The sequence below is a fragment of the Grus americana genome, unplaced genomic scaffold (assembly GCF_028858705.1).
Source record: "Grus americana isolate bGruAme1 unplaced genomic scaffold, bGruAme1.mat scaffold_848, whole genome shotgun sequence".
NCBI lineage: Eukaryota > Metazoa > Chordata > Aves > Gruiformes > Gruidae > Grus > Grus americana.
Window position 1 is genome coordinate 94227 of NW_026562047.1, and position 25413 is coordinate 119639.

Genomic DNA, 25413 nt, shown 5'->3' on the forward strand with positions numbered 1-25413 from the left:
CTTCTCTGCAGGACCCTAAACCATGGGATTCTTCCAAGCAGGTTCGTCCACATGCCAAAGCTGTCTCTCCTCAAGTCCTGCTCTTTGCCTTGTTCCCTTCCCTCAGGAACCTCAACTCTACTTTCTCGCGCCCGATATTCCATCCCTGACCAGCTCTTCCTTGTTTCGACGGATGACGTCCTGAAGGACCGCCCCCCTCACTGGCTCCTCAGTCACCGTTCTCAGGAAGGTGTTGTCAGTGAACTCCAGAAACCTCCTGGATGGCTTTCACCTTGCTGTGTTGCCCATTCAGTCAATACTGGGATAGTGCAGGTCTGCCATGAGGACCAAGCTTCTTCCAGTTGTCTGAAGAAGGCCTCATCTACTTCCTCTGCCTCATCAGGAGGTCCACAGCAGACATCCACCAACCACAGTGTTGCATTAGGGGCATTGCTGCGTCACGGGGCTGCATTAGGAGGAACATGGGCCCCTCAAACAACCTGCCTTATCATCCCCCTCAACTCACATTGGTGTGGCCTACACACATGGGTGTGTCCCAGGATGTGGCTCCCCATTTTGGAGAAGTAGGGAGGAAGTGGGGAGTGTCAAGTGGAGGTCTGCCAAGGTGAGGCTTGGGACCTAGTGCACATGACCTGTGTGGGGTTGTCAAGGGACTGGGCGTTCTTTGGCCCAGCAGTGTGGAGGCTCCAGGCAGTACAGGAGTGGCCTGAGAGTGCTTGAAGAGTTGCTTCAGAGATGATAGAGCTTCCCTTTGTAGTGAGATAGAGCATGAGAAAGAAGTAATGCCACAAAGTGCAGCTGAGGAGGCCTAGTCTGGACATGAAGAAATGTCACTCAAAGGGCGGGGCCATGGTGTATGAAGTCACCCAGAGGGAAACTGGATCAGCCCAAGGCTTTGTGTTTCAAGGAACAGCCAGGGAGGGTGGAGAGATATCAGTAAAGGAAGGGAGATGCTGAGGTGAGAGCAAGGTGTGGTAGCAGGGTGGATGTCTACAGCCTGCAGAGAAAGAGGCACCAGGTACCTCCGTGCCTGGCAAGATCATGGAGCAGATCCTCCTGGAGACTATGCTCAGGCACATGGAAAAGAAGGAGGTGACTGGTGACAGCCAACATGGCTTCACTAAGGTCAAATCGTGCCTGACAAATTTGGTGGCCTTCTATGATGGGGTTACAGCGTCCATGGACAAGGGAAGAGCAACTGACATAATCTACCTGGAACTATGCAAGGCATTTGACACTGTCCCACACGACATCCTTGTCTCTACATTGGAGAGACATGGATTCGATGGATGGACCACTCGGTGGATAAGGAATTGGTTGGATGGTCACACTCAAAAGAGTTGTGGTCAATGGCTCAATGTCCAAGTGGAGATCAGTGATGAGTGGCGTTCCTCAGGGGTCGGTACTGGGACCGGCACTGTTTAACATCTTTGTCAGCGACATGGACAGTGGGATCGAGTGCACCCTCAGCAAGTTTGCCAACGACACCAAGCTGCGTTGTGTGGTCGACATGCTGGAGGGAAGGGATGCCATCCAGAGGGACCTTGACAGGCTGGAGAGATGTGCCCATGCAAACCTCATGAAGTTCAACGAGGCCAAGTGCAAGTTCCTACACATGGGTCAGTGCAATCCCAAGCACGACTATAGGCTGGGCAGGGAATGGATTGAGAGCAGCCCTGAGGAGAAGGACTTGGGAGTGTTGATTGATGAGAAGCTGGACATGAGCCAGCAGTGTGCGCTTGGAGCCCAGAAAGCCAACCGTGTCCTGGGCTGCATCACCAGCAGCGTGACCAGCAGGTCAAGGGAGGTGATCCTGCCCCTCTACTCTGCTCTTGTGAGACCCCACCTGGAGTACTGCGTCCAGCTCTGGGGGCCCCAGTACAGGAGAGACATTGAGCTGTTGGAGTGAGTCCAGAGGAGGGCCATGAAGCTGATCAGAGGGCTGGAGCACCTCTCCTATGAGGACAGGCTGAGAGAGTTGGGATTGTTCAGCCTGGAGAAAAGGTGGCTCCGGGGAGAACTTTCCAGTACCTGAAGGTGGCCTACAGGAAAGATGGTGAGCGACTGATTATGAGGGAGGGTAGTGACAGGACAAGGGGGAATGAGTTTAAGCTGAAGGAAGGTCGATTTAGATTAGATGTTAGAAAGAAATTCTTTACCGTTAGAGTGGTGAGGCACTGGAACAGGTTGCCCAGAGAGGTTGTGGAGGCCCCATCCCTGGAAGTGTTTAAGGCCAGGTTGGATGAGGTTTTGGGCAATGTGGTCTAGTGGAGGGTGTCCCTCCCCACAGCAGGGGGGTTGGAACTAGATGATCTTTGAGGTCCTTTCTAACCCAAACCATTCTATGATGATTCGATGATGATGATGAGGTACAGGTGTGAGACACCATAGGACGATGGCCTGCAGTGGAGAGGATAGAGGGATGAAGAAAGTCTGAAAAGCCCCCAACAGAGATGAACTCTTTCTCCCCTTGGCGATGGCTGTTGTCTCTGCCACTGGTGCCTATGAGGGAGCACCTTATCCTTACAGCACTACAAGTCTCATGGCCTCCCCTTCCCCACCCGGGAGACTGGGAGGTGTTGGACCCTGGTCCTGCCCTTGACATTGCCCATCCTCACATCAGACTGCCCCAGGAAGAGCCCTGAGCAATGTGTGAGGGACAGGATCTCCCTTCCCAGGGGCTGGGGGTCACAGCTTGTCCCTTTGACTTGATACAAGACATCCAGGATTACTCAGAATCTGTTCCACCTTTACATTGCCTTTGTCTACCTGTCATCTCTGCCTCCAGCTTTCTGCTCTAACCAGCCCCTGGGGAGGCTTCGTCAGTAATGGTCCTCGGTGGGACCTGTTAACACTCCAAGAAACTTTGGAGTTTGCATCTGACTTGGACTTCTGGAGAGGTTTCTTCAATTTCCTCTCAGTGTCTGAGGTTCAGGGACAAAACACACCAGAGGGGTCATTAAAATGCCTTGGGCTGGACCTCTGCTGTTGATCTGAGCTGGGCTCCTGGGATGGAGGGAGCTCATGGCAAGCGGGCAGCGCTGCAGAGAGACAGCTCTGCCCAGGAGTAGCTCCTCTGCAAAGCACAGCAGGGCTGAGGGCACTGCCTGCAGGCACCGAGGGGAAGAGAAAGGCCAACGGCAGATGGGCCTGGGAGGATGCTGAGAGGTCAAAAGAGGAGAAATCTTCACAGCCCTTGACACAGTAAGTCTCTGGGTGCAGGCCAATGCAGCTGCAGTTCATGGAGGGATCTCCTAAAGCTCGCATAACCCACAGCCTATGGGATCTCTCTCTTCTATAGAGGAGGAGGACGAGCTCCAGAGCAGGGTTTTCCTGCTGCACCATCAGAGGGACAGGGCATGACAGGGACAGGGACGGCTGCAGGGTGTGAAGGTGGGTGTAGAGCCCAGGGGTGCCCAGGACTGTTCTTCAGAGCAGGGTCTCTATGCCCCAGGGGTCTCATGTGCCATGACAGGGACTCTGCCGCCTGCCAGGGTCAGCACTCAGCCTGACCAGGGAGCTCCCCACGGCGTTACACACCATGGAGAAGGAGTGGGTGGAAGAAGTGACCCCCAGCAGGGTAGGATCCTTCTGATATTGAGAGGGTGCTGTGTAGGCAGGGCTGGTTAGTGCTCCAGATCACCACGAGGAAAATGGCGGAGGCAGCATTTCAAGAGGAAGGTCAAGGCAGGGACTACCTTCTCAGCTTTCTTCTAAGGGAAAGGGGAGAGGAGCTGTCAAGTTTGAAGAAGTCACCGAGACTCCTGAACCCTTACACTGAGGGATCAACACAGCTGCCAGAAGCCTCCTAAGTGCCTTCACCCACTCCTCTACCAGCAGACAGCACCACCATCACCTTTGCTTGCAGCATCAGTGCTTCTCTGACCTACTCCTGCGGAGCTGCTAACAGGGAGATGCCCTGGGCAGAGCCCTGCTGCCAGGAGGTGTCTTCAGGGCAGAGCTGAGCACAGAGCAGGTGGGATGGGGTCTGTGAGCACTGACAGGGAGGAGACTTGGAGACAGAGAAACGGCTCCCGGCAGGGACAACTCCAGGGAGCAGAGAGCCAGGCCACCCCTCGGCATCACTCTCTGCTCAGCTGCTTAGAGAAAGAGAAAAGAGCTTTGAGGAATGGACTTTGAAACTGGACTCTTCCAATCTCACAAAAGTTGAGTTTCTTCTTCAAGTCCATTGTGTGTGAGATCATCCTCCAACGGAGAGAGGTGTAATTAGCACAGGGCACCTGCGTGGTGACCATCAGGTCACTTGTGGGCAGACCAGCTCTCCTGACTCTGCATTAGGGCATAAGGAGCCCTTTTGTCCCTCAGGGCTCACCAGTGTCCAGGCTGAGAGCAAGGTGAAAGATGAGGATTTCTGCCCCTTCAGAGAAAGTGCCCTCACTCAGCAGCACAAACATGAGCTAACACAAAGGATTTGAACAAAGTTCCCTCCCAAAAATGAAAAGTAATTTTGAGGGGATTTTTTTGAGAAACAGCATAGGACAGGCTCAGAGAAGTCTGCCCTGACTTGTCAATGTATTCTCTTCTTTCAACAGTTCCCCAAGCCCAGAGTGAACAAATGTCCAACGGCAGCTCCATCACCCAGTTCCTCCTCCTGGCATTCGCAGACACACGGGAGCTGCAGCTCTTGCACTTCTGGCTCTTCCTGGGCATCTACCTGGCTGCCCTCCTGGGAAACGGCCTCATCATCACTGCCATAGCCTGTGACCACCACCTCCACACCCCCATGTACTTCTTCCTCCTCAACCTCTCCCTCCTTGACTTGTGCTGCATCTCCACCACTCTCCCCAAAGCCATGGCCAATTCCCTCTGGGACTCCAGGGTCATTTCCTACCGAGGATGTGCTGCACAGGTCTTCCTGTTTGCCTTCTTGCTTGGAGCAGAGTATTGTCTTCTCACTGTCATGGCCTACGACCGCTACGTTGCCATCTGCAAACCCCTGCACTACGGGACCCTCCTGGGCAGCAGAGCTTGTGCCCACATGGCAGCAGCTGCCTGGGGCAGTGGGTTTCTCACTGCTCTGCTGCACACGGCCAATACATTTTCCCTACCCCTCTGCCACGGCAATGCTGTGGACCAGTTCTTCTGTGAAATCCCCCAGATCCTCAAGCTCTCCTGCTCAGATGCCTACCTCAGGGAAGCTGGGCTAATTGTGGTTAGTGTCTGTTTAGCCTTTGGGTGTTTTGTTTTCATTGTGGTGTCCTATGTGCAGATCTTCAGGGCCGTGCTGAGGATCCCCTCTGAGCAGGGACGGCACAAAGCCTTTTCCACGTGCCTCCCTCACCTGGCCGTGGTCTCCCTGTTTATTAGCACTGCCATGTTTGCTGACCTGAAGCCCCCCTCTGTCTCCTCCCCATCTCTGGACCTGGTGGTGGCTGTTCTGTACTCAGTGGTACCTCCAGCCATGAACCCCCTCATCTACAGCATGAGGAACCAGGAGCTCAAGGATGCAGTGTGGAAACTGAGAACTGGATGGTATTCGGCAGCAATAAACTGCCCATCTTCTGCTGCATAACAGCTATTAATTAACTCATTACAGGCCCAGCGTGTCATCTGTAATTTATATTGTTGATGATGGTGTTTTACTCGCAGTGATGTTGTCGTCCCCTCTCTAATTCAGTCTCTGCTTTTCTTTTCTGACCGAGTGGCTGTGTAAATGAGGAGCCATGCTCTCTGTGTGTTTAAGTAAAATAAAGGGCCTTGCAGCAAGGTTGGGTTTTTTTCTGAGATCCTTCCTCCAAGAGCTTTATTGATGTGCAGGGACAGTTCCTGTGTGCAGAGGTGGCAGGGAAGAGAGTCCTGGCATGGCAGCACTGCCAGGAAGCACTTGATCTCCCAGAGCTGTTCTCTTTTCACTTCCACAATCTCTTTCTGATCCCTTGGTGTGTTGGGTTTGCGTGGCAAGGTTTTGGTAGCGGGGGGGCTACAGGGGTGGCTTCTGTGAGAAGCTGCCAGAAGCTTCCCCTGTGTCTGACAGAGCCAATGCCAGCTGGCTCTAAGATAAAACCGCCCCTGGCCAAGGCCGAGCCTATCAGCGCCTCTGTGATAACATATTTAAGAAGAAGAAAAACACTTAGAGAGAGAGCTTTTGCAGCCGGAGAGAGGAGTGAGAAGATGTAAGAAACTCTGCAGACACCTAGGTCAGTGCAGAAGGAGGGGCAGGAGGTGCTCCAGGCGCCGGAGCAGAGATCCCCCTGCAGCCCGTGGTGAAGGCCATGGTGAGGCAGGCTGTCCCCCTGCAGCCCATGGAGGAAGGATGAGGGGGTGTAGAGATTCCACCTGCAGCCCATGGAGGAAGGATGAGGGGGTGCAGAGATTCCACCTGCAGCCCGTGGAGGACCCCACGCCGGAGCAGGTGGAGGCACGTGAAGGAGGCTGCGGCCCGTGGGAAGCCCACGTTGGAGCAAGCTCCTGGCAGGACCTGTGGACCCGTCAAGAGGGGAGCCCATGCCAGGGCAGGTTTGCTGGCAGGACTTGTGACCCCGTGGGGGACCCACGCTGGAGCAGTTTGCTCCTGAAGGTCTGCACCCCGTGAGAGGGACTCCATGCTGGAGCAGGGGAACGATGAGAGGAGTCCTTCCCCTGAGGATGAAGAAGCGGCAGAAACACCGTGAGATGAACTGACCGTAACCCCCATTCCCTGTCCCCCTGTGCCGCTGAGGGGGAGGGAAGGTTGAAGGCGGGAGTGAAGTTGAGCCCAGGAAGATGGGAGGGGTGGGGGGAGGTGTTTTAAGAGTTGATTTTATTTCTCATTCCTCTACTCTGTTTTGCCTAGTAATAAATTAGATGAATTCCCTCTCTAAGTTCAGTCTGTTTTGCTCGTGACGGTAATTAGTGAGTGATCTCTCCCTGTCCTTATCTCGACCTACAAGCGTTTCGTTATGCCTTTTCTCCCCTGTCTAGTGAAGGAGGAGAGTGAGAGAGCGGCTCTGGTGGGCACCTGGCCTCCAGCCAGGGTCGACCCACCACACTTGGCTTTGGTGTAAGGCCTGATTGCCCTGCAGCTTGGTCACAGTCCTGCTGCGTGGTCGTCCTGTGACCGCAGGCAGGGACAGGCAACGGGCACTTCTGTGACAGAGCTGGCCTCTGTAGGAGTGGTTCCATCATGAAAGGGGATCTCCTCAGGGCAGTGCATGAAGCCTTAAGCCTTCCTCCAAAGTCACTCTCAGGAACATGCCTGTGCTGGTTTTGGCTGGGATAGAGTTCATTTTCTTCAGAGTAGCTAGGATGGGGCTGTGTTTTGGATTTGTGCTGAAGACAGTCTTGATAATACAGAGATGGATTTGTTATTGCTGAGCAGGGCTTACATGGAGTAAAGGACTTTCCTGATCCTGACACCACCCCACCAGCGAGGAGGCTGGGGGTGAACAACAAGTTGGGAGGGGACATGGCTGGGACAGCTGACCCCACCTGACCAAAGGGATATTCCATACCATATGACATCGTGCTTAACGTTATAAAGCTGGGGAAGAAGAAGGAAGATGGGGATATTTGGAGTTACAGCATTTGTCTTCCCAAGTAACCATTACATGTGATGGAGCCCTGCTTTCCTGGAGACAGTCGAACACCTGCCTGCTGATGGGAAGTGGTGAATTAATTCCTTGTTTTACTTTGTTTGTTTGCGCAGCTTTTGTGTTAGCTATTGAAATGCCTTTACCTCAACCCACCACTTTTCTCACTTCTACCCTTCCGAGTCTTTCCCCCATCCCACTGGAGCAGGGAGTGAGCAAGCCGCTGGTGGTGCTTAGTTGGCGGTTGGGGTTAAACCACAACACTCCTGTGATCACTGTCAGTGTTTTCTTACAAGGAACAAAATTCAAGTCATCATTTCTACCACCCCCAAAAGAGGCTCTTCACATGTGAAATCATTGTTGCAGTTTTAGATAAAGGTAAGGACATGCAGAAGGTCTAATCACCGCTACCAGGTGGGAGCTTCCTGCACGCTTCTCATTACAATGAAATTAATTCTGCATCCCAGGGATAAGCTTGGCAGAACACGGCCTGAAGGCCAAGCTGTACGTAGAGCATAGTAGAGGCCTGGGTCTGCTCAGGTTTTCTGTGACACTGATCACTAACTCCTGGATGTACCGTGGTCTGTACCATTTACCAGTACTCCTGTCTGCTCACGTCACCCTTTCTGGATTGTGCCTTCAAACGTGTCAGAGCAATCAGAGAGGTTTTGGGATCCTCAGAAAGGGCAGACATCAAACATTTCTTCAAGAAGGGCAAGGAGGAGGACTGGGAGAATTACAGGCTGGTCAACCTCACCTTAGTCCCTGAGAAGGTGATGGGCCAAATACACCTGCAGGGATTTACAGGCACTTGAAAGAGAAGGAAGGGACTGCCGAACCCACATGGGTAGGGACAAGAAGGGCATGTTTCGTACCTGGACATTAGCAAGGCTTTGACATGGTCTCCATAGTCTCTATACAGTCGGATTGGGCCAACCCTGTTGACTGTCTTTATTAACTCCCTGTACAATGTGACAGAGTGCATTTTCAGCTCCTTTGTGGATGATGCCAAACTGGGCAGAGCCTCTGAGCGACCTCATCAGGTTAACCCTGCCTTGAGCAGGATAGCCGGACAAGAGGAACTTCAGGGCTCTCTTCCAACCTGAGTTATTTGATGATTCCATGAGTCTCTCCCTTGGAGAGCTTTTGGAGACAGAATCAACAGAGGAAGAAGACAAAACAAAGAGGCCGAAGTAGAGATAGAAAATGCAGCAGTAGAAATACAGCAGTTCCTCTGAGGAACATTTCTCCACTCAAATTGTTGGTAGGAAATCTACTGGATAAATTTGATGAAAGCAGCTTACTTTTACCTGCTCAGGTACTGGGCCACAAAGAGGGTGATGGTTGGGTATGGTATGATGTGGTCAATTGTGTATAAGTACCTCATAATCCAGTAGGAAGCAAATGGGGAGGTGAGGTCAGTTCTGCCTCTGGAGGTGATAGGCCAGCAGCAGGAATGTGGCTGAGAAAGGGACTCTGAGGTCACTTCATTCTGAAATAGCTGATAGGCCAGACCTTGGCCCATGGCTGGGACATGTGCTTTAAAGCTCACATCTGCCAGCATCTCTGACAGGCCAGCAGAAGGCACCTGGTTGGCACGTTGTCTGTGAGATCCCATCTGCCAAAGGACCTAGGCTTAGTCCAGGAAGGGGGCTTATATCTTGGTGGTCATGTCTGTTCTGCCTGAGAACATGATGGGGCAGCAGCAGGCACACGGCTTGGTCGTGTCTATCTGAGAACCTGAAAGGCTAGCAGCCTTGGGAGATCATGGTGAGGTTACTTCTGTCTGCTCAGCTGAAAGGCCTCAAGAAGACTGGTGGGTTGGGATGCCTGCCTGAAGGGTTGTTTCTCAGATGGTGGAGCTTTCCTTGGAGGTAGGAAACAACAGGAGAGAGAAACGCTGCCACACAGTGCAGCGTGGAAGGTGGAGACTGGACATGAGGAGGAAGAACTGTCACTCCAAGGGTAATGCTGTGGTACAAGAGGTCATCCAGAAGGAGTATGAGATCAGTCCATCTCTTTGTGTTTCAAGGAACAGAGCGTGAGGGTGGACAGATGTCCGTGAATGTATGGACCTGCCAGGGTGAGAGCAAGGTGAGGAAGTGAGATGGGTGTCTACGGTGTGCAGGGAAAAGAAGCAGCTGTGGGACAGCATAGGACAACGTGTGGTGGAGATGGCAAAGGGCGCTGGCAAGGCTGGAAGTCGCCAAGAGAACCCAAGTCCGTGTCCCCTTGGCAATCATCTCTGCCACCAAGGCCTGTGAGGAGACATGTTGTCCTAAGGCACTGGGGGGGCCTCGTTGCCTCCTTGCACACCCCCAGTAAGGCTGGGAACTGCCATCCCGTTGTCCTTCACTCGGCATGACACCCCCCACATCCCACTGCCCCAGGAAGAGCCCTGAGCAAGGCGTGAAGGACAGGATCTGCCTTCCCAGGGGCTGGGGCTCAGGCCTTGGCCCTTCTGCTTCATCAAACAAAAGCAGGGCTTCCTCTGCATCTCAGCTGCCTGCACATTACCTTTGCCTACCTGCAATCATGGCCTCCAATTATCCCTTCTAACGAGTCCTCGGGGAGCCTTTGCTGGTCATGGTGCTCAGTGGGACTCAATGCTTCAAGGTACTTTGGGTTTTTTCTTTTTACATTGAGTCTTTGAGAGGTTTGTGCAATCTCCTCCAAATACACCATGGGACTCTTTAAAATAAATTAAGCCCTAACGAGCCATCTCTCTCCCTGTCATTTTCTTCAAGTCTTCAAGAGTTGTACAGATAATTGGAGCTGTTTCCTAGTGTAGTTGTGGAGAAAGATTTCAAAGAACTTCTAACAAAGAGGAGGTTTTATTTCCAAGGGTGTATTTTACTACTTTTCAGTTTAGAGAAGAGGTGATGGCAGCATTCCCCAGTAGATCTTGCTCCAGGGTCTCTCCTAAGGACGCCTGGACAGGAGGAATTGCACTCCCTTGAGGTCTGACACAGCATGGACAACCTTCACCTCAGCTCCCCAGCCCCACCATTTCTCTCATTGGCCACCAGGGACTTTTCCTTACATCAGACTTCTCCACTGAATTCTGCAGCTGGATGTTACAGCTCCTTTGTACCAACTCGCACTTGCTTTCCTTAGAGAAATGGCTGCACACAGGCACAGATTTTTTTTGCCTATTTGCAAGCAAAGAAAAGTCAAGCACGATAAAGTTTCATCAACAATAAAACACACTCTGCACCATATGCTTACTACAAGCTGCCTCTAATGACGTTGCCTTTCTACAAGGGATAATCTTATGAGAAATGTTTTAGACAGGTAGGTAGGTCAGTAGATATATAGATAGATAGATATAAACATAACTAAAGAGTTGGCTAAAGAGACAATTAGACTACTTAATGACAGGGCAAGCTTTTAACTCCCTGATGTCAAAGCAGCAGCTTGGGGTGGGTGACAGGAATGTGAGTGAACAAAGAGCAGGGAGAGGAGAAAACTGGAGCACAATGGAAAGGGCCTTTGTCTAGACAGTCTGCTGAAAAGATGACTTTAGAAAGGGTCATTGTATAATAGACAATAGTTAGATGATGAAATAAGGAAGGTTCAACACAGGGATAAGGAAAATCTTTTTCTCCATGATGACATCCAAGCATTGGAACTGGTTTCACAGAGACGTTGTGCAGTCTCTGCCCTTGGGTGTTTTCCAGCCCCCAATGGATAAAGCCTCGAGCAATGTGGCCTGACTCCACATCTGATTCTGCTGCGAGCAGAAGGCCAGAACAGACACCTCCTGAAATCCCATTTAAGAAAGTCAAAACCAAAAAGATGCAGCGGTTTCTTGTCCTCAAGGTCTGCATTTGATGACAGCAGGGAATGTTCTCAGGTTCCCTGTGACCATGGAAGTAAGTCAGGTTCTTAGTTTAGTCAGAGCAGCTGCAGCTCTCATGCCTTGCTCCAGGCACTGCTGCTCAGGTGCAGGCCTGCTTGACAGGTATCCCCAAAGTGTCCTGACCATTTCCTTTGCTTCACCATTCATTCCCTTGTCACTCCCTTCCCACCTCTCCAGTCCTACTCCTTATCCCCTCCCATGCAAAAAGACAACCCCTTTTATCCATTTCCTCACAGGCCCTGCACATTCTCCCTTTGAACCCTTATTTGGTGTTTCTGAGGTGGTTAAACGTTGCTTTCTGCCTTGATTAGCAACTACACTACACTAGTACTCTTTTTCTCATCTGTAGTGTCCTGTAGCTACCTAAGTTATCACCTTGTTAGAGGCACCATGGCTCAGGATGAACATCAGCACAGGTACTTTCAATGTTGGAGGTTCATTCCAGAGGGACCTTGACACACCTGGGGATTTGGCCAGCCGAAACTTGAAGATTTAGAAGGAAAAGCTGCAGAACAACTCCGTGCAGCAGCATGGGCAGTGACCACGCAGGCTAAGGGGTGCCTGGAGGAGAAGGGCCTGTGAGTCATGATGGCTGCCGTAGGAGCCAGTGGGCTTCGCATTCCAAAAGGAAAATGGAGAAAATGGAGAGTGTCCGGGAGAGGTCTGCCAAAATGGAGTGAGGAGCCTAAAGCCTGAGCTGTAGGAGAGTCTGAGGGAACTGGGCCTCTCTAGCTGGCTGAAGGGAAGGCATTGGGCAACCTCATAAGAGCCTGCACCTACCTACCTTGAGAGATGAGGGAGCCGAGCTCTCTTCTGCAGTGGCCAAAGAACTGACAGAGGAAACAGCCACAAAGTGCCTCTTGGGAGTTTTGGGCTGAGCCTTAGAAAAAATAACATGGACTAGAAGGAGCACTGCTGTGACCTCCACCTTTGGAGCTCTTCAGGTTTCAGCTCCGCAAAGTCACAGCTACGTGGAGGATGGACTAGAGTCCCCCAGCAGTCTCCTCCTGCCAAGCCTTCCAAGAGCTTGTTCCTTGGCACGTGCTGTACAGGAAGAGATTAAGCTGGAGGTGAGGCTCTCTACATCATAGGATAATTCAGGGTGGAAGGGAGCTCTGGAGGTCTCAAGTGCAATGCCCAGCTCAAAGCAGGGCCAGCTCTGAGATCAGACCAGGTTGCTCAGGAAATGTCAGCATCCACAGAGAGAATTTACACACAAACCAGGTCACCATTACAGAACTGGAGACGAGGCATCTCACCAGCTCCCTGAACACCGCTATCGGTAGGCCATGCCTCCTGAGATTCCTGGGAACATGCACCTTCTTTTCCAAGGAGTGGGTTCCTTATGCAAGTTCCCTGGCATATCTCCAGACCATGGAGTGCTTTAGACTGTAAACAGAATTGAAAGAAAGCCTCTGACTTGGGTACTATCAACCTCATTGCTCAAAGAGAGGGATATGGAGGCATCTCAGAGCTTCCACGTTCCTGCTACAGATTCAATGCCTCATAGGAAGGAGCTGAAGAAAACACTTTTGAACTGGTATAGGCTTTAGATCATTTCACATGTGAAGGCTCTGCTCTCTGCTTTCAATCGTTGGCACCCTGCTTTTCCTCACCTGCTTTTCCTTGCTCTCCTGCCAAAACCTGACCAAGTGATGAGAAGAAAGGCAGCAGAAAGGCCCTAGGCCTCCATGAATCAGCTGTGGTGTGGCAGCTGGAGGGCGATGGTGTCATTTCATTGTACACCCCACAAAGAATCCAGCTAGGAAGTGAATCTGCAAGTCTGAATCGACAAGGTCCATGGACAGCCCAGGCTGTGTCTATGGCTGTGACTGGAGACCCATACACCTGCAGTGCAGATCAAGCTGGGGCTGAAAGTGGGCTTCAATGGGCTCCTGGGCCCATGGACAGGGATGCAGGTGGAGGCTGCAGGTTATGCTGGTCAGGGCCATGAAGGCCGATGGATGCTCTCAGGGCCCTGACACTGCCCCCATGGCATCCCACCTGCCAGTGCCCGCAGGAGGCCAAAGTCTCATTCCCTCATGTGCAGGGTCTGTGCTCTGCTAATCTCCTTCCCCTCGTCCCTGGGGATGTGGGAGACCACATGGTCACTGCAGACCAGGCTGACACTGGTCTTCACAGCCCTGACCAGTTCTTCCTCTTTTGGGAGTACCCCATCCAGGTGAGCAGAAGACTGGATGGCCCATTTAGAAGCTGACGCACACACCCCCCCACGCCTCCATTTAACCTGTTGCGTGTTCCATAGAGAATGTCCATTTATCTGAGCTGCCCTGACATCACACAGGGCATCCCCCACTTCTCATCTTCCCTGCTGGTCTCTCCTAAATATGTTCTATCTCCACCTACCACAAAAGCCCTGGGAGCTGTCCATCCCCACCTCGGCTCTTCTTCCATTGACATCACATCTCTGTGAAAAAGTGTGACGAAGAAGGAGTGGCAGAGAGGTTCTGTGCTGACCGTAACCCCTCATTCACCATCCCCCCTGCACCTCTCAGGGTTGGGGCAGGTAGAAGAATTGGGAATGAAGGGGGAATGGTCTTTCATATTTTTGTCATATCAAAAGTCTGTTTTAATTGACAATAAATTAAATTGATTTTCCCCAAGTCAGCTCTTCTTTGCCAATGACAGTAATTAGTAAGTGATCTTCCGGTCTTTATCTTGACCTGTGAGCTAATCTATCTTATTGTCTCCCTTTGTCTTTTTGAGTTGGGGCTGTGAATGAGCATCTGAGTGGGTGTCTGGCTGCTGGCCAAGGCTAAGCCACTACAGAACCACCACATCAGGAGTGCTGTGTCCAGTTTGCAGCTCCCCAGCACAAGAAAGACCTTGACAGATTGGAGCAAGTCCTGCAAAGGCAAGAAGGATGGTTGGGGCCTGGAGACCATTATGGACAAGGAAAGATGGAGAGAGTTGGGGGTTTTTTTGAGAAATCCCTCGGAGTCAAACACTAGAAGAAAGACCCAGGCCAGTTGGTGGGATCTCAAACAATGGATTTTTTCAATATCTCTTGAGACAAGACCATGAACCCCTGATCTAGCTGGACCTGCCTGAGAATGGGCTTGGCTGAGAGACCAGCTGTGTCAAGAGCTATGGGACTTGGATTGTAATGAGTGTCAGTAGGAAACTCGTTTTCTTTTTATTAATAATGGCAGTGGAGTTGGGTATCATGAAGGCCCGGAGGAGGACAGAGGCGGCCATGCAGCAAAGGTCCCTCCTCAGGACTGAGGTGTATGGCCAGAGATGGAAATGGCCAGTGTGTGGGGCAGCCAGGGAAAATTGCCCTGCCGGGGCAGCGTCCCTAGGGCGTCCAGGGAAAAAGGCACAGACTGGGCCCCTCTCTTCTGCACCTTTGCTCCTTGCTTCCTTCACCGTGACCCTTGGCTCTGCACCGTGATCTGCACCCTGCCGCATGCCCCCACCCTGCACACTCACACAGCTTAGCTCTACACTGTGTTTGTTCTCTCCTGGGCACATTTCAACCCAGCCCAACCCCTCCCCAGCAATCCCTAATTCTCCTCGCCTCTTCCCAGTACAGTGGCCAAGTCTGGGCTGGCCCACGGCAGTGCCCACGGCAGGGTGCTGCAGAGCTCTGGGCACTCAGCCCACAGCCCCAGCCCCTCTGAAGGGCACAGCAGGTCCTGGGGGGCAGAGCAGGGGGTTCCGGCTCCCCATCGGTCCCAGGGCTTGACCTGGCCGCAAGGGCATGAGGAAACAGAGGCCACTCACCCTCTGGCTCTCCTCCGTTCCTACTGTAGGTGACCCTCCATGCTGACTGCATTTGCCCCCTTCTCTGCCCCCACCAGCCCCACTCTCCAGGACAGCATGGCAATCCTGGCGCTGGAGCTCCTCAGCTAACAGCTCTCCAGTCTCCCTTCCCTGTGCCAGCGGGGCTCCCGCTGCCTCTCCTGTGATCGCAGAGTCCTCGTTTTCCTGTGAATGCCTGGAATTAACACTTTACTTTAAAAGGTAGAAGGGGACGTTCAGAGTGATGGCATTTGTCTTCCCAAGTAACCGTTACACGTGATGGAGCTCTGCTTTCCTGGAGATGGCTGAACACCTGCCTGCTGATGGGAAATGGTGAAGGAGTTCCTTATTTTACTTTGCTTGCATGCACGACTTTTACCTATTAAACTGTCTTTATCTCAACCCACAAGTCTTTGCACTTTTACCCTTATGATTTTCTCCCCCATGCTGCCGTGGTTGGAGTGAGCAAACGGCTGTGTAGGGCTTGGTTGCTGCTTGGGATTAAACCATGGGACAAAAGTGCTTTGATTTCTCATTCATTCCTGCCCCCCTAAGGGTTGACTTCAGACAAAAAGATGCTGCTGGTTAATTTATTTTGCTTAAATGCAGAGAGAGTCTGGCTCCTCATTTACACAGACACTGTGGGTCACACAAGACAGGTGGATACCTAGGACGGAGGGGATGAATAAAGACATTTCTTTGCAGACAGCATCATCAAAAGTGGAAAAGGAAAAAAAGAGAGAAAATAAAAAAGAATAAACGAAGAGAAGGAAAGACAAGCTTAGACTGTCAAGATATATATTGGGATTGATTTGCAGAGGAAGGTACACAGTCTCTGGCTGTTAAATACCATCTAATCAGTTTCCTCAGGGCATCCTTGAGCTCCGGGTTCCTCATGCTGTAGATGAGGGGGTTCACTGTTGGATGTAGAACCATGAACAGAACTGCCATCGCCAGATACAGGAATGGGGAGGAGATGGAATGGGGCTTCAGGTAGGCCATCATCATAGTGTTGATAAACAGGGAGACCACGGCCAGGTGAGGGAGGCACATGGAAAAGGCTTTGTGCCGTCCCTGCTCAGAGGGGATCCTCAGCACGGCCCTGAAGATCTGCACATAGGACACCACAATGAAAACAAAACATCCCCAAACAAGAAAACCACTAACCACAAGAAGCCCAACTTCCCTGAGGTAGGCATCTGAGCAGGAGAGCTTGAGGATCTGGGGGATTTCACAGAAGAACTGGTCCAGGGTATATCCTTGGCAGAGAGGTATTAAAAATGTATTGGCCGTGTGCACACTGGCATAGAGAAACCCACTGCCCCAGGCAGCTGCTGCCATGTGGGCACAAGCTCTGCTGCCCAGGAGGGTCCCGTAGTGCAGGGGTTTGCAGATGGCAATGTAGCGGTCATAGGCCATGACAGTGAGGAGAAAACACTGCTACAACTAAAAAGAGAAACCAAAATATTTGAGCAGCGCATCCCAAGAAAGAAATTGCACTCTTGTCTCAGAGGTAATTGGCCATGGATCGATGATGCCATGATGGAAGAGCAGTGGAGACAGAGCCCAGGCCGAGGAGGAAGAAGTACATGGGGGTCTGAAGGCACTGGTTGCAGGCTATGGTGGTGATGGTGAGGCCATGGGAATAGCTGATGGCATTTGTGCTCACTTGGGTTCATCTCCCCACACACACACACTGTGCATGCTTATGTCTCATCTGAAGCATGCAAACTTGGACTTCTGACCTTGTCATTCAATGTCCCTCTGGGGAGGGAAGAACAGCCTCTCTGAGCTGGGCTGAGAGGCCAGTGCTGGAAATGGTGCTTGTTATTGGCTGCTCTGTGATGGCTGCCCTGGGGCAACTTCCCCGGGATGTCCAGCGAATAAGGGCCCAGAGCAGACTCTGCTCTGCCGGTCCTCCTTCTCTCTCTCAGGAGGCCTGGCTGTGCAAGGACACTGCCGTGTGCCCCCAACCTCCGCACTCACGCACTGTAGCTGATCACTGGTGTTTTCCTCTCCCTGGCACTTCCCATCCCAGCCCCTCCCCAGCTCTCCCCATCTGCCTGCCCTTGCCCCAGCACAGCCCAGCACAGCAGCCCAGGTTGGGACTGGTCCCACAGCAGGAAATGGAGGTCGGTGACTGTGTCTCTGGCTGGCATGCTGACAAGATCCCCACCCCAGACAGCCTGCAGCCCCCCGTGCCAGTCCCACTCCCCAGGACAGCACAGAGTCCTGGCCCTGCGGCTCCTCAGGCAGCTCCTGCGGCCCTAAGGATAGGGCAGCCTGCCCGGTCGAAGGATTTCTCTTGCCTTGCACACACGTGGTGCCCTGCTCTTCTCCCAGGACATTCCATTTCCCCACAGAGCCTTTCCCCAGGTGAGCATGTCTGTGTTGGCCTGGCCGGCCATTCCCACACCCTCTCCTCATGCTCCCCGCAGCCCCTGAGCTGGTGGTGCTGCTCTGCAGAGCGCGTGGGCTGCGGTGCCCGGCGCCACGGGCTGACTCTGCAGGGCCGGTGCCGGTCGGGCTGCGTGGCAGACCTAGCTCAGGGCTGTCACTGCCATTGACTGCCTCCCACACAAGTTCTTCTGAGGCCATGGAGGGTGCGCAGAGGTACCCTGCCTCACTTCCAAGGCCATGAGATGCATTTTGGTGCTGCAATGCATCCAGCCTATGACATTTCACTGAGGGTGATAACGCATCACTCACCAGACTGCTTTCCTTGTGCCCGTTGTGTCCCCCGCGTTGCAGAGCTCGGACTTTCCTGTTCACACCCAGATTTGGCACTTTACCTCTGGTCTCCACCTTGGACAGGCTCACACTCAGTGGGGCTCCATCCACCGCTGACTCCCCGGCACACGCTGTCCCTGCAGATCCCCTGTGCTCTTCTGGCAGCTCCTGAGTCCCTCCAGAAAAACATTCACTTGCCAGCAGCCCTGTGAACTGCTGTAGAGCCCCAGGCAGGTGAGTTGGGAACCATTCCCCATCTGCATGGGTGTTGGCCACCAACAAGCAACACCGGTACCAGACCTCAGTCCCTAGCAGACCACACTGGGACCTTGATCTCATCCTACGGAGCCCACAGAGAAACAAGCAAAGCAACAAGCCTCTCTGCAGAGTCTATTCTTTGGGCATGTTCTTGAGACCAGCTTCTGAACACCTAAGCCTTCGGGCACTGCCCTGAGAAGATCCCCTTGTGTGATGGAAATGCTGCTATGGAGGCCAGCTCTGTATCAGAAGTGCCCGTTGCCTGTCCCTGCCTGCGGTCACAGGACCACCACACAGCACGACTGTAACCAAGCTTCATGAGCCCCCAGGCCTTCCACCAAAAAAGGGCTCAGGAGAGCATGGAAATGGAAGGAGAACAGCTTGGGAAAGACCAAGTGCTGGTGCTCCCTGGCAGTGCGGCTGCGCTGACGCTCTTTTCTTCTTCCCCTCTGGACACAGACTCCCCGCAGCTGCAGAGCAGGTCTTGGAGGAAGGACCTCAGAAAAAAGAGTCAATGCAGGGCACTTTATTTTGTTTAAACACCCAGAGGGTATGACTCCTCATTTGCACAGCCTCCAGGTCACACAAAAGCTGGATAGATTGTGAATTAGAAATGGGTCAAATAAAGACATTTCTTTGTGGAAAGCATTCAGATAAGTAAAACAAAAAACAAATAACCCAAACTTCACACACCCCCCACAAACCCCCTTCCCCCAAGACCAAAATGATCATAAAAAAAACTTCCAGGAGACTGGCTAGGCCTCTAATGAGATATATTATGAATATTCTGAAGAAGAAAACAGGCATTTTATTGTTTCTGGAAATCATCCAGTCATTAGTTTCCTGAGGGCATCCTTGATCTCATGGTTCCTCATGCTGTAGATGAGGGGGTTCATGGCTGGAGGCACCACTGAGTACAGAACAGCCACCACCAGGTCCAGAGATGGGGAAGAGATGGAGGGGGGCTTCAGGTAGGCAACCATGGCAGTGCTGATAAACAGGGAGACCACGGCCAGGTGAGGGAGGCACGTGGAAAAGGCTTTGTGCCGTCCCTGCTCAGAGGGGATCCTCAGCACGGCCCTGAAGATCTGCACATAGGACACCACAATGAAAACAAAACACCCAAAGGCTAAACAGGCACTAACCACAAGAAGGCCAACTTCCCTGAGGTAGGCATCTGAGCAGGAGAGCTTGAGGATCTGGGGGATTTCACAGAAGAACTGGTCCACAGCATTGCCGTGGCAGAGGGGTAGGGAAAATGTATTGGCCGTGTGCAGCAGAGCAGTGAGAAACCCACTGCCCCAGGCAGCTGCTGCCATGTGGGCACAAGCTCTGCTGCCCAGGAGGGTCCCGTAGTGCAGGGGTTTGCAGATGGCAACGTAGCGGTCGTAGGCCATGACAGTGAGAAGACAATACTCCCCTACAATAAAGAAGAGAAAGAAAAAGACCTGTGCAGCACATCCTGCGTAGGACATGGCCCTGGTGTCCCAGAGGGAGTTGGCCATGGCTTTGGGGAGAGTGGTGGAGATGGAGCCCAGGTCGAGGAGGGAGAGGTTGAGGAGGAAGAAGTACATGGGGGTGTGGAGGTGGTGGTCACAGGCTATGGCAGTGATGATGAGGCCGTTTCCCAGGAGGGCAGCCAGGTAGATGCCCAGAAAGAGCCAGAAGTGCAAGAGCTGCAGCTCCCGTGTGTCTGCGAATGCCAGGAGGAGGAACTGGGTCATGGAGCTGCTGTTGGCCATCTGCGGCTGCTGCTCACAGAGGTCTGTGCATGGAGGAAAAGACAGGGAAGAGTTAGAATAGAGCTTAACCTACTGCATTTCTCATAGAAACCTCCCAAAGCGCTTTACCCCTTTCAGGAAGACCTTTGGCAGGTGTCTTTGCTACATTCAGGTTGGTGCTGCTTGTGGGTGCCATAGGAGCAGGGAGCTCTTCTGGGGGCTCTGGAGGACTTTGTCCCGCTTACAGCAAGAGCTAAACAGGAACATAGGGTGATATCAGGTTAAGTCCACTCGTAATTGATTGTTGGTCCCACTACACCCAACTGCAGAGTAGAGCTGTGGGCATTTCGGTTTGCTTACTTTGTTCTGTTTGCCTATCCACACCCGAGGGATTTTTTAAAGGCATAAACCCTTGGCATTTCTTCTGCGCTCCAGGGGAAACCTTGTGGGTTCTGAGAGACAAAGGAACTGCTCCTCAATACAGAGTGAAGAGAGTCGATCTGTCCATCAGCCCTGGTCTCAGCTGGCCTGCGCTGGCACCTCTTTGAGCTGGAGGACGATTGCACCCAGATGTTCCTCTGAGAAGAAACTGGACACTGGAGGATCTCAGCTCTCCCCTCCTAGGCAGGGACACAGAGGGCTCATTGCAGCTGCCTGTCTTCTCCATGGGACTGCTAGGTGACACAGAGATGCCCTGGGAGAGCTAGGCCCTTTTGGAGGGCAGCCTGCAGCCAAGCAGGACCCACTCCCACCCATTCCCCCCAAGAAAATACCTGAATGTCATAAATATGAGGGGTCCTGCAGGAAGAGTAAGCTCACTCCTGGCCCCATACACCGCAGTGCCCAGAGCCCCAAACATTAGGAGAGGACGCGGATGCTTTTCCTCCATGGATCCATCTGCATGAGACAACATGCAGCACTGGTGTCTGAGCTGCACCCTAGTCCTCGCCCCTCACACCAGCGATTAACGGGGAAGAACAAGGGCGGCAGGGACAAGAGGGGAAAATGCCAAAGTACTCCTGCCAAGGGAGTCAGGAGAGGGAGACACAGCTGGACGCTTGAGTGTTTCTCCTCTTTGGTGGTTGGGCCGCTGGGAAGGAAACGCATGATCAAGTCCCTGTGACATTAAGGGTGGGAATATCTGCTGGGTGGGAGAGGAGACCAGGGAGTTGCTCTGGGGAAAGTGTCTGCACTGCAGGGCATGGCAGGGAGATGCCAAATGCCCCCTCCATGGCATTTCTGGGAGCAGCTCCCTCTCACTCCCTGCCCATGTCACCAGGTGGAAGCTGGCTGCCTTCCAGCCTCAATGGTTCTGTGATTTGGCGATGGAGAGAGCCGTTGTGGTGGGTTGACCCCAGCTGGATGCCGAGTTCCCACCAAAGCCTCTCTATCACTCCCCCTCCTCAGCTGGACAGGGGAGAGAAAAGATAACAAAAGGCTTGTGGGTTGAGATAAGGACAGGGAGAGATCGTTCACCATTTACCATCACAGGCAAAACAGACTCAACTTAGAAAAAAATAATCCAAATTCTTACTAAGCGAAACAGAGTAATAAGAAATAAAACCAAATCTCAAAACACCTTTCCCCCACACCTCCCTTCTTGCCGGGCTCAACTTCACTCCCAATTTCTCTACCTCCTCCCCCTCAGCGGAACAGAGGGATGGAGAATGGGGGTTGTGGTCAGTTCATCACACATTGTCTCTGCCCCTCCTTTCTCCTCACGGAGGACTCCTCATGCTTCCCCCGCTCCAGCGTGGGGTCCCTCTCCCAGGAGACAATCCTCCATGAACTTCTCCAGCTTGAGTCCTTCCCACAGGCTACATTTCTTCATGACCTGCTCCAGCGTGGGTCCCTTCCACGAGGTACAATCCTTCAGGAACAGACTGCTCCAGCATGGGTCCCCCAGCGGAGTCACAAGTCCTGACAGAATAACCGCTCCAGCGTTGGCTCCTCTCTTCATGGGTCCACAGGTCCTGCCAGGAGCCTGCTCCAGCGCTGGCTTCCCACAGGGTCACAGCCTCCTTCAGGTGTCTCCACCTGCTCCGGCGTGGGGTCGTCCGTGGGCTGCAGGTGGATATCTGCTCCACCATCAACCTCCATGGGCTGCAAAGGAATCTGCTCTGGTGCCTGGAGCACCTCCTCCCCCTCCTTCTGCACTGACCTTGGTGTCTGCAGAGTTGTTCCTCTCAAATAGTCTCAGTCGCTCTCTTTTTCTTCCTTCTTAAATATGTTATCACAGAGGCACTGCCACAGTTGCTGATAGGCTTGGCCTTGGCCAGCATTGGGTCCGTCTGGGAGCCGGCTGGCATCAGCTCTATCGGACACAGGGGAAGCTTCTAGCAGCTTCTTGCAGAAGCCACCCCTGTAGCCCTCCCGCTACCAAATACATGACTCTCTGTGTGTGTGTGTGTGTTTGTCTGTGTGTATGTGTTTCTCCATGGGGTAACTGGAGGGATGAGGGAATCCCAGGGCCAGCTCCTGGATAGATGGAGAGTTTAAGATCAGCTCCTGGAGACATCACTACTGTACGTATGGGCTTTCCCATAGCCCCTGCAGAAACTGTGATACATGTTCATACCCGCATCTTCCAAAAGCCTTCAAAATCGTGTGAATCCTGGTGAATTTTGAATGTGTGCTTGCTTTCATCCTAGGACTGCTGACTCCCCAAAAGCCTCACAATCATTGCACCAGAAATTGCATTAAGTTGTCTGATAGGTGTCCAGAGGGAAATGCAGCTCGAGGAGAGTGGCATGACTACTGCATGCAGGGAAGGGAATACAATGATTTGGCTAGCAGGCAAGGATTTGGGTCCTCTGTGCTGTAGGCACTACGAGGGACACCATACAAGCCAGTGGTGCGTGCTCAGCGTGAACAAGGTCAACTGCATCTGAGGCCGTGGTAGGAGAAGCCCTGCCACCCCAGACATCTTGAGTTTTCATCCCCCTGCAGTGAGCCGTGGTGTGGTGACATCTGGACCGGTGTGTCCCTCTGTGGGAATTGCTGCTATAGAGAGGTGGGGAGGAACTGGAGAGTGCCCCGAGGAGGTCTGCACATGTCCTGTACTTTAGGCCTCAACCCCATCTTTGCCGACCTCTTCCATACCCACTCAACCCTGGGAACATGCCGCTCCTGGAGAACCACTGCGCCCTCCAGGCAGCTCCAGATTCCTCTCCTAGACGATGGGTGTCCTTAATGTCACCTGTGTGAGAGCCCTGGGCACACCCCTCAGTTACACTCACCATCTTACCTGTCATCAGACACCGACTGGTGACGCATAAATCCCGTCCGACATCTCGTCTCTAAAAGGTCACAAACAGACGCTGAGCTTTTTGCTCCCAAACACATGGAGGAAGAGGAATTTCAGTGGGGCAGTTCCTCATGCCTCTTTGGAGAAAGAGCCCGGACAGAAAGCACTGCACCGGAGAGATCCCACGGTATTATCGAGATGCTACGAGTCACGCTAACTCTGAGCAGTGTTGAACATACTTTTATAAAGGCAGCCAGGCTCACTTATACATGCAAAGTTGGTACATGACTCAGATACAGTGACGTAAATGCAAATATTTGTGAAGAAAGAAACATAAAAACCGTGAATGAAAAATATCAACAGCAATAATGATAATTATAGTTTAAACCAAAGGAAACTAAACCAAAACCCCAACCTCACAACAAACAAACAAACAAAAGCTGGAATCAGATACACTGGGAATCATTTGTGGACAGAGGTGGTAATTCTGTCACTGTAGCAAAATGTCCTTGGAATCATTTTCTCAAGGGCATCCTTGAGCTCCCGATTCCTCATGCTGTAAATAGTGTGTCACTACTGGAGGTACCACAGAGTACAGAACAGCTACCACCAGATCCAGAGACGGGGAGGAGATTGGGGGGACTTCAGGTGGGCAAACACGGTACTGCTGCTTGTGTTGGGTTTTGTGTGGCAAGGTTTTGGTAGCGGGAGGGGCTACAGGGGTGGCTTCTGTGAGAAGTTGCTAGAAGCTTCCCCTGTGTCTGGTAGAGCCAATGCCAGCCGGTTCCAAGATGGACCCGCCCCTGGCCAAGGCCAAGCCAATCAGCGCCTCTGTGATAACATATTTAAGAAGGAAAAAAAACCAGAGAGAGCTTTTGCAGCCGGAGAGAGGAGTGAGAAGATGTAAGAAACTCTGCAGACACTAAGGTCAGTGAGGAAGGAGGGGGAGGAGGCGCTCCAGACACCAGAGCAGAGATCCCCCTGCAGCCCGTGGTGAAAACCATGGTGAGGCAGGCTGTCCCCTGCAGCCCATGGAGGAAGGATGAGGGGGTGTAGAGATTCCACCTGCAGCCCGCGGAGGACCCAACGCCGGAGCAAGTGGAGGCACCTGAAGGAGGCTGTGGCCCGTGGGAAGCCCACGCTGGAGCAAGTCCGGGCCGGACCGGTGGACCCGTGAAGAGGGGAGCCCACGCCAGGGCAGGTTTGCTGGCAGGACTTGTAACCCTGTGGGAGAGAGCCCACACTGGAGCAGTTTGCTCCTGAAGGTCTGCACCCTGTGGGAGAGACTACGCTGGAGCAGTTTGTGAAGGACTGTAGCCCGTGGGAGAGGCTCCATGTTGGAGCAGGGGAACGATGAGAGGAGTCCTCCCCCTGAGGACAAAGAAGCGGCAGAGACAATGTGTGCTGAACTGACCGCAACCCCCATTCCCTGCCCCCTTGTGCCGCTGAGGGGGGAGGAGGTTGAAGCCGGGAGTGAAGTTGAGCCCGAGAAGATGGGAGGGGTGGGGGGAGGTGTTTTAAGACTTGATTGTATTTTCTCATTGCTCTACTCTGTTTTGCCTAGTAATAAATTAGATGAATTTCCTCTCTAAGTTCAGTCTGTTTTGCTCGTGACGGTAATTAGTGAGTGATCTCTCCCTGTCCTTATCTCGACCCAAGCCTTTTGTTATACTTCTCCTCTCCCATCCCGCTGGGGGAGGGGTGAGTGAGCGGCCGCGTGGCACCCAGCTATCGGCTGGGCCTAAACCACGACACTGCTAAACAGGGAGACCACGGCCAGGTGAGGGAGGCACGTGGAAAAGGCTTTGTGCCGTCCCTGCTCAGAGGGGATCCTCAGCACGGCCCTGAAGATCTGCACATAGGACACCACAATGAAAACAAAACACCAAATGCTAAACAGACACTGACCACAATAAACCCAGCCTCACTGAGGTGGACATCTGAGCAGGGGAGCCTGAGGATCTGGGTGATTTCATGTCGGAACAGGTCCAGGACCTTCAAACCCTTGTGCCTTTGGCCGACAGAAAGGCAAGGTCTGCATCTGGAGCAGAATAAACCGCATGCATGAGGACCATGACGTGCCTGGCTGAGGAGAAGGGCATGGGGTTATGATGGATGCCATATGAGCCAGTGGGTTTCCCATTTTGAAAGGTGGATGGAGAAACTGGAGAATGTCCAGAGGCAGTTTGTCGTGATGAGATTTGGGGCCTAAAGCATGAGCCGTGTGGAGAGGCAGAAGGAACTGGGTCTCTTTAGTCTGCTGAAGGTGAGGAGCAGGGCACTCAAAGGCAGCTGAATCCT

At 52.7% G+C, this 25413-nt stretch overlaps 2 protein-coding genes across 2 annotated transcripts; one reads left to right on the forward strand and one right to left on the reverse strand.

Annotated features, from left to right (window-relative positions):
- The first annotated feature begins 4570 nt into the window (after positions 1-4570).
- On the forward strand, positions 4571-5533 carry LOC129201222 (olfactory receptor 14A16-like). The gene has a single exon (XM_054812376.1). The coding sequence runs from the start codon at positions 4577-4579 to the stop codon at positions 5531-5533; it is 957 nt and encodes a 318-aa protein (XP_054668351.1). The 5' UTR covers positions 4571-4576.
- Positions 5534-18968: 13435 nt separating this feature from the next.
- LOC129201221 (olfactory receptor 14J1-like) lies at positions 18969-19886 on the reverse strand. The gene has a single exon (XM_054812375.1). It carries the CDS (start codon positions 19884-19886, stop codon positions 18969-18971), a length of 918 nt encoding a protein of 305 aa, XP_054668350.1.
- Between the last annotated feature and the right edge of the window lie 5527 nt (positions 19887-25413).

Excerpts from the sequence above, each read along its gene's own strand:
- LOC129201221 (XM_054812375.1), bottom strand. The coding sequence starts at position 19,886 with ATGGCCAACAGCAGCTCCATGACCCAGTTCCTCCTCCTGGCATTCGCA.
- LOC129201222 (XM_054812376.1), top strand. The coding sequence starts at position 4,577 with ATGTCCAACGGCAGCTCCATCACCCAGTTCCTCCTCCTGGCATTCGCA.